The 9369-nt window shown below is 33.0% G+C and overlaps 1 protein-coding gene across 2 annotated transcripts; it reads left to right on the plus strand.

Annotated features, from left to right (window-relative positions):
- Positions 1–1751: 1751 nt before the first annotated feature.
- Positions 1752–5676, plus strand: LOC110728828 (eukaryotic translation initiation factor 4E-1-like). 2 transcript variants are annotated; one of them, XM_021908496.1, is made up of 5 exons: positions 1753–2175; positions 3893–4058; positions 4138–4263; positions 5201–5266; positions 5350–5652. In XM_021908496.1, exons 1-5 carry the CDS (start codon positions 1913–1915, stop codon positions 5398–5400), a joined length of 672 nt encoding a protein of 223 aa, XP_021764188.1. In that variant the 5' UTR covers positions 1753–1912; the 3' UTR covers positions 5401–5652. The 2 variants fall into 2 exon arrangements, with proteins under 2 accessions (XP_021764189.1, XP_021764188.1); XM_021908497.1 differs by lacking the exon at positions 5201–5266 and having other exon boundaries at positions 1752–2175; positions 5350–5676.
- The last annotated feature ends 3693 nt before the right edge of the window (positions 5677–9369 follow it).

Raw genomic sequence — 9369 nt, forward strand, 5'->3', positions numbered from 1 at the left:
AGATTCCATATAGGGGGCGTTTGGTTCATAGGTTTTAGGTATGAGGTATGGGGTTGGAATAAGTAAAACCCATACCTAATGTTTGCTTAAGAAAATCTAATTTTTAAGTTTAGAAATCCAAGGGGGAAGGTGGATATGGCTTATACCACACCTTTAGGTATCAAATAAAAATAAAAAACTCAATCCTGAACAACAACCAAACACAATGAATTAAGAATCAAGTTCCAACCCTATACCACCTTAATTTCATTCCTAATTCCAAACTCATACCACTTTGTGAACCAAACGCCCCCATAAATAGATTATCACTTATAGATTAACAAGAATTATGGCTAATATTTTAAAAGTTTGACCTAAATATATGCAAATGGAGCAAAAAATAAGGGACACGTGAAGTATATGATATGATATGATATTACGTTAGCAATATTTGACTAGAAAATTTATCTATACTTTATATATTAAAAAGCGTTCCTAAAACATAATATGTTTCACGTGTCTCTTTTTTAAGCACTATAAACATGACATGTCAGCAATACGTGTCACGTGTCACACCTTTAAACAATAAGATAATATGTCACCTCCACAACATGTATTAGATTTGGCAACTAAAAAAGCTTATAGCAAGATTTGAACTCAAGACCAACAAGTATTGAGTTACAAGGCTTACCATCTTAGCTATTCATTTATTGTGCTTTTCTATCAAACAAATATAGTATGAAATTTCAAGATAATTATCAAATCAGTCGAACATGATTAGCCTTCAAACTAGCATACCGGGGCATCGCCCGGGCCATATATATACTAGTTAGTAGTTCAAAAGTTGGATTTTCGCGATTTCCAATGTGATACGGCGGTTGTTGTTAGTTGGACTCGAGACCAGCCAACTCTGGTTGGTCCCTCGTTCAGAAATGAACATTTATTATAACAAAAATGAACATTTTCTAACTGAACATATTTTACAATAATTTTATACTTCTCAATAATTAAATGTTCATTTTCATGTAGTATGATGTTCATTCTTATAAAATAAATGTTCATTTTCATGCTGTATGATGTTTATTCTTATAAAATAAATGTTCATTTTCTTTTTTAATTAATACAATTTTTTGTGTTTTTTCACTTGTATAAAATGTTCGTTTTTATAGTAAAGGAAGTTCAATTAACATCAGCATTTAATAATGTTAGACATTAGCATTTTGTTCATTATTAAAAAACATATTGTTGATTTATTTAATTGGTATTAAATCATATAGTTCAACAAATTGCAAGATATTCATTCAAGAGAATTGAACAAATCAATGTATTCACTTGAAGCTTAAAAAAAATGTTGATGAATAAGCAACAAAATGATATGTTCATTTTTATTTACAACTGAAATGTTCAGTCATATAACATCTGATGTACAATCTGTTTTTTTAAGTTTCATAATCTCTTTATTTTATTTTTATATTATAAATGTTCATTTTTATATATTGCAATGTTCAATTATAAAATGTTCATTTTTTTTCTAGTAAATGTTCATTTTTTTCTAGTAAATGTTCATTTCTATAGCACGAGACCAGCCAACTATGGTTGGTCGCGAGAGGCTGGTCTCGAGACCAGCTAAAAATTTGCGGTGATACAGTTTGGAGTCTTTGGAGTTTGGACATAAAGTCTCAATTCTCAACACCATTTTTATTTGGGCTCAACTATAAGAAAACGGTAACAAGCCCAAGCCTCAACAAAAATCTTTAAATCACCCCCCAAAAACAACATTCACTATTCTAATTTCCCAGAAATATAAAAACCCCAATTACTTCATAATTTCTTCTTCACTTCCATTTCAAGCTCAGAAATCAATCATCAAAATTTCCTCAGAAAGTCGAAAATCCCACTAAATTTGAAAGATTTTAGAGAGAGATACAAAACTATGGCAGTAGAAGAGCTTGAGAAATCAATGGCGGCAACTGAGATTGAAGACAAGAGAGAAGACGATGATGATTTGGAGGAAGGCGAGATTATCGACGACAACTCAAACGCCGGAAAACCCAGAAAATCAATCGCAACAACTCATCCTCTTGAGAATGCTTGGACTTTTTGGTTCGATAATCCTACTGCTAAATCGAAACAAGCTGCTTGGGGTAGCTCTATTAGACCCATTTACACTTTCTCTACTGTTGAAGAATTCTGGAGGTTTCACTTTTTATCTTTGTTTTTCAATTTTATTTGTTGGATTTTTTTATTTGATTGTGTATTTATTGAATTTGGTTTGTTTCAATCTTTTTGTGATGTGGGTGATTGAATTAGGGTTTTGATTTCGTTTTCTTGGAGAAATTTGATGTGGGTGACTGAGAATCTTTTGGGTGAAATTATTTAGTTTGATATGTGTGTTGATTTCTTGATTAGCGTAGCAAATTGTTAATCATTAAGCTTGGATTGAAAACGGGAGTGTTGAATTTGTGAATTAGGGTTAATGGTTTGATTGGTTTCTATGAACAACTTGACTTCTTGGGGCATTTGATGGGATGAATAAGGGTTTCTTGCGAAATTTATGGATTTTCTTGTAAGATGTTGATGGTAATACTGGGGGAGGGGGGGTGGGGGGGAAGAGGAGGGAAGAGAAGGCTTTAGCTATTTCATACAGATGGGAGCATTCATTACGGGTATTGGTGAAGAACCATTCGTTACCGGGTTATTGGATTTGCTTTCAAGAACAATATCATGGGTCTATTGGATCTTTTAAGTGACACTACTTAGGAATTATTCATTGGATTTTGGATGTTGATGAATATTACGTTTCTGATATCAATATTACTGATGTCCCTATATTACTTTTTGCTCATCAAATTGCGCAACTCATGCCTTTTAAATACGGGGGGTGGATGAAGTAATAGAGGTTAAATAGTGTTAATTTGCAAAGTGGTTCATGTCATAGGTTATAAAGAATTGTCTTATGTCTTTACTATCGGCATGTGGCATATTAGAATGATATTGAGAAATCTGAACTTTTGTTTGAAATTTTTTTATAGAATGAAAACAAGAGCTAGCAACAATTTGAACATGTTGTAGACTTTAAAGTTTTGTTCTTTCTAATTATATGATTAAGATATATCCTGAATGCTATTTCTCTTAAGTCAGATCTTGAGTCTTTCTTGTTAAAAAATATACCAAATTCATTTAAGTAGTAGCTAACAATGAGCTGGTGTGCATCTAATAACGTTAATGTGAGTTGTGACCTTTATACTGTAAATATTTCCATCCTGTAGCCATTTTTATTCTTGAAATATTCTGGTGCTGTGCCTTTTCCTTGATATCTTGTTCTACTGATTTGCATGGCCAGCAATGAGCATTGAAGTAGATGTTCATCTGTATAAACATATAGCATGTGTTATCAAGGAGTTATATTGCATTGAACTTTCCTTTTTATTATGATTGAATGACTCCTAGATAATGATTCATTTTGTTGTTCCTTGATACAGTCTGCTTTCCTATACTTCATATATCTGTGTCATATTATTTATGTTGTAAGGCATGTGCATGAGTCAATCAATTCCTCAAGGAAAAAGAGAGAGGAGGGTAGGGGGGTATTCTAACCATTTTTAATAACTTTTGGCTAGATGTTGTGTATAGTAGCACTTGTGCATATATGATTTCCGAATACTGATATTCCTCCAGCTACTTTTTTCTGTGCCTAAGTTTGATGTATGAGCTTAAGTAAAATATTTGTGTAATACTAATGCCTAAGGTATTCTGAAATATATCAAAATCATAGATATTTGCATTTGTTTGCCAGATTTGGACGATCATCCTCAGTCTGGAGATTCTGCTATTTTCTTTTCATTGCCTATCTTAATTTATGACCTTCAACAATCAGCTAATGTTTGTATAATTTTTTTTTTCCCCATTTCAGCCTTTACAACAACATACGCCATCCAAGCAAATTGGGGCCAGGGGCAGATTTTCACTGTTTCAAGAATAAAATTGAGCCCAAATGGGAGGATCCAATCTGTGCTAATGGAGGCAAGTGGACTGTTACCTTCCCAAGAGGAAAATCCGATACATCCTGGCTCTACACGGTATGCTTTGAGAACCTGTTACAGTTTTTTTAAAATGCATATCTCTATATTGCTTCTGACCTAGGTGATTGATTTCCAGCTGCTGGCGATGATTGGAGAGCAATTTGATCATGGAGATGAGATATGTGGAGCAGTTGTCAATGTTAGGGCTAGGCAAGATAAAATATCCATATGGACAAAGAATGCTGCCAATGAATCTGCTCAGGTATGTCTATGCTTCTATGGCTGCACATTTATATTCCTTATACTCTCTTTGATTTTCACTACACCTGTGCTGGCTTAAATGTTTATTCTATAGTTATTGAGAAAAATCCCTTTTTACCATGCCATAATTCTGCTTACTGTATATTAAGAGTTTGATTTTATTAAATTGGCATTAAAGATGGCTCCTTAGTTCTATACAGATTGTGATTTGGGTAGTTAAGAGCTCTTGCTGAACAAATTTTAACTCTGATGTTCTTTCTAACATCAATTATAAGCAATTATTTGTTGTGTTGGGAATTGTTGGAAATGCAGAAGCATGAAGACTACTATTGATTCAGCCCTCTTAACCTCCTCCCAGTCTGTTTCTATGTAGATAAATCCTTCATGTGTCCTGTCTTCGTTCATAAGATCATTATTAGCCAATCAAAAATAAAAGTAAATATAAGCGTTATATGCATTTCCTGATTTGGTATAAGTTTAGGAATTCATGCCAAAAACACGCATCAATTGATGTTCTTAATGCTTTATTATTTTTCTTAATCTCTCCTTTCTTATTTTCTTGGCTTCTTAATCTTTCCTTGGGGCTGCATTCATAATTCTCTAACAATTCTATGGCTTATAATCTTTTTCTAAATTTCTTACCTTCGTTCTTTTCTCTTACTTTGTTTCCTCTACATATGTTCTTAAACTTTCTGCAAATTTTTACATATGCGTCTCCTATTTGCAACAAATTTGAGCGTTAAGAATTCATGATCATGAGACTTATTGGGTGCTTCTGAGAATGATTCAGTACTTACAATATATAATTTGGATAACAATTAATAATTTTTGAACTCTAAGTATTTCCTAATAATATCCACTGTCAACCCCCATTTGTTGATGTTTTGACGTTTTGTATCTGTTTTCGGATCATTTTAACTTCTGTTTTATTGCCATAGCTGAGCATTGGAAAACAGTGGAAAATGTTTCTTGATTACAATGAGACTATTGGATTCATATTTCATGTAAGCTGTATTTCTGTTTTTACAGTTTCTGTATTCCTCTTGCATATGTTCTGCTTAAATGACGGCTTAATTTGTACTTTCAGGATGATGCTAAGAAACACGACAGGGGTGCCAAGAATCGTTACACTTGTTGAGTTGTATAGGTGCTGTAATGGGAAGGCTAGAGACAGCTGCTTGGAGCTGGAATGTTGATTTTAGTCTTTTTGATGTAGTGCTGTTACTGAATTTCTTTTTTGATGCTAATGAAAATCTTAATTGTACTCTTGAGCTTACAAAATCTAAAGATACAAAGATACATGCTTATATTTTATTTGATGGGTGTTAGCATTTTAGTCAAGCCCCTTAGCTTGTATGTTCTCTCTATGATCCTTGGTTATTTTGTCTAATATACTGTCTAATCATTTCATTTATTTTGCTCTTTGCTCCTTCCTGGAATCGGTCTGATTGATGAAACCCTTTGGTGCTCTACATGCTAAAATAAAAGAGCAATGTGGTGCTTTTAAATCAGACAAAGGATAAAGCTTTGGCCGAAGTATATTAAATAAGTAGATATCCCTACGTTTTGATGTAAATATGGCTATATGAATTGTGCCTTATGCGGGGGTTGAAGCAGGTCCAAATGTGCATAATTTTGGAAAATCGTGGCTGTATTACGTTTCATGCAGTTGCTGTTATAGATGTTTTGCCATTCATTCTCACTTAGGTTTATAATTTTTCTAGTAGAGAAGTGTTGGACACTAGATTCAAATGAACTATGTGACATGTCTTTGAATTTCATGTTTCTTATATTGGCGATTATTCCCATAAAATGGTATGGAAGTGGGTTGTCATTAAACCAAGGGTCTATTAGGAAACAAGTAGAGGAGGTGTGGTGAGCGAATAAGAAATTCACTACTCTTGTTTTGATATGAGAGAAGAGGAGGGGAAAAGAGGGAAAAATCATAAAGTAATAATCATCTTCGATGACAGGAATATTATATGAATGCTGTTTTGCTGCCATGAGAGTTGTTAGCCCCTTTATTTGCTATTTCGCTAGCTAGACAAAGGAAAATGCCTTCCTTCCATTTCCCTTGCCCCCTTTATTTGGGATTTGCTATCTGCTAGCCAGACAAAGGAAAATGCATCCGTTTTTTTCTTTCTCACCAATTCCTTTTATCCAAACAAAGTGTTAAAGTGTCGTCATTTCATTTAACACCTTCCATATCTCCTATGTTCTCTCACCAATTCCTTTTAGTCAAGCACATGCACATTATATGTGTGATGGAACTGGGACAATTTGGGTTGGCTTTGTGAATTCTTTACTTGACTCCTAAGAGTGCCAGAATTGGTTAACTCTGTTAGAATTTTCTTTTTACTGTAACTCTGTTTAGGTGTCTGAGGACAAGTTGAAGTACATGCTGGACAAAGGATTACAAGGTTTCTACTGCTGATGATATAAAGTATCTGTATGCAAACGAAAAAGCATTGGAGGACATTAGTGGACTGCTGGATACAAGAACCATTGGCAACAAGTATTTTGAGTTCGGCATTATATTGTAATTTTGGGTTCGAGTATATATTGTAATTTTGGTAAACTTAGTCCAATTAATTATTGTAATTCACATACAATATTATATGAAAATTATGTATTGTTATATATCTACAGGTTGAAGATTACCCTGATGGGTATACCATTTTTGCAATTTAGAAGGGAGAAATGATTGTTGTAACTTTTGTATATACTCCGTAGACCATATAACTTACACGTTTGGCAATATAGCTTATTATAAATGACTATATAAAGTATTTTTGCAATTTAAAAGCAAATGACAATATAAGACATACAAATGTCATTATAGGAAATTTGCTTTTAATTGATAAACTGCACTATATAGTATGGAGTATAAGGGTAGCTAAAAGTTATAATACAAATGACAGCATTACTGATTTTAGTGACCATATATTTTATATTATAAGTTGACAATAGTTGAGAAATTGCATTATATATATAAGTATAAAGGGTAGCTAAAAGCTATAGTTCAAATGACAACATTACTGATTTTAGTGACTATATATTTTATAAATTGACAATAATTGATTAACTGCACCATATAGTAACTTTAAGGGTAGCTAATAGGAATACGAATGACCAGAGGCTATAGTTCAAATGACTATAGTTTGGGATATACGACAATATTTATATTTTAAGGTGCGATTAATTTATAAAATGAAGTATAGTACTAGCTTTGTCCCTATTTCTTTTTACTTCTTTTGACTTTTCATGATTTAAAAGACGTGTGAAAATGTATATATCTCCAGGTATAAGCATATACTCCCTCCGTTTTCACATGATAGTTCTATATGGAATCAATCACGAAAAATAAGAATTTTTGGAATCTAACGTTAAAGTACAAAAACAATTCATAATTAGTTTTGTCTTATTTAAGTTTTTTGAATTTTTTTTTTTTTTCTGGAAAAGCATCAGCCATAATTGCATAATTCAAGTGAGTAATTTCCTTAGAGACTTAAAGCCATGTCGTCAATCCATAATCAATTAATTAACCAATTAATTTTTTTTTTCACATTTTATTAACCAATCTACCTTAAATTTACAAGGTTTGAATATATTCAATATGGGTAATATAGGAAGAAAATATAAGTTAAGTTGGAATATATTAAATATGGGTAGATATTATTGAAACGTCCAAAATGGGATATGGGACTAACAAGTACAAATAATTATTAAAACGAAGCCAACAAGATTTCACGTATATAACTATATTATATCTTATAGATTATTGGGACAAAAAAATAAGGACAGAGGGACTATAAGAGTAGCTTAGTAAGAGTACCTTTCATTTTCAATGAATGGCCCCAAACTAGTGTAGTTTTATTGACAATATATATTTTAAGATGATTTCAGTTTATAAAATGGACTACATATATATCAAGATGACAAAAATTTATGAACTGAGATATAGTATAAAGGATTAAAGGTAGATGTCAATAAGAGAACTTTTCATATGACCATATATTATTGAACACAAAGTTATAATTCAAATAACAGTATAGTTTATTTCATATGACCATATATAATATATGGTGACGATAATATAAAACTTTGACAATAGTAACTAAAGGGTAGCTTTTATAAGACTACCTTTCAATGTAAATGAATAATGACCATATTATATGATATCTATTTGATTATGGTCTTAACTCATTGTCTTTACTATATTTTCTAAGTATACTAATTTCTTTTTATCCTTCTCTATCGATTATCAACTATTAATCTTTGTTTGTTTCGCAACAAATCATTTTAGGATAGGAACTTTTTTTTAACACAAAGAGAAAGATACTTATATTAAATGGCTAAAGCCAAGTTTGTTAATTACAAACACCACCTTGACGTACATACAAAATTTGGTGGTGTGCAAAAGATAGCTAATTAGAAGGATTGTAGCACTACAACTGTAACTAGGCCTACTTAAACCAACCGAAGTTATCCAAAAGATTGAAGTAGCCATGCCGAGACGAACCTTGCACCATTAGAACTAAGCTTCATGAGCAGCAGCAGGGAGCCCTGCTTCATAAACCTCCTTAACGCAGTCTGGGACGAGATAATGGGTCTTGTACCCAACGACCATTTCCATTCCAAAAGCAGCCAGCTTATGAACAAGAACATTATTCTCTCTAGGAACATGAGAGATACTAGCATCCTGGAAGCACCTAAAGAGATGAGCAACATCACAAATTGCTGCTGCTAACTCATGATGTGGATTCTCAGCAGTTGTGAGGAGCATAGTGCGCCAAGGAGCTTGCGTCAGTTTCAACCTCTATCTTCTTAATTCCCAAGTCCAAAGCCATTGCTAATCCATCATTAATTGCATAGAGCTCTGCTGCTGATGGATTAACTGCGTTGTATTTCCCAGAAAATCCTACATACCAGGTACCATTGGATCTCCGAATTGCCCCTCCCCCACCAGCATCATCCTTGCGCAGCCACGCACCATCAGAGTTCAGCTTGAAGTATCCCTCCCTAGGAGGAAATAAATAAAAAAGAGTTATACTTTCATTGGTCTTACTTGTTACGGACTTGCAAAACCAACAGAGAACACATCCAA

This window comes from Chenopodium quinoa, unplaced genomic scaffold (assembly GCF_001683475.1).
Source record: "Chenopodium quinoa cultivar QQ74 unplaced genomic scaffold, ASM168347v1, whole genome shotgun sequence".
Lineage (NCBI taxonomy): Eukaryota > Viridiplantae > Streptophyta > Magnoliopsida > Caryophyllales > Amaranthaceae > Chenopodium > Chenopodium quinoa.

Coding starts and splice junctions, on each gene's coding strand:
- LOC110728828 (XM_021908496.1), top strand. CDS start 1,913: ATGGCAGTAGAAGAGCTTGAGAAATCAATGGCGGCAACTGAGATTGAA. Junction 2,176..3,892: donor ACTGTTGAAGAATTCTGGAG/GTTTCACTTTTT, acceptor TCCCCATTTCAG/CCTTTACAACAACATACGCC. Junction 4,264..5,200: donor CTGCCAATGAATCTGCTCAG/GTATGTCTATGC, acceptor TTATTGCCATAG/CTGAGCATTGGAAAACAGTG.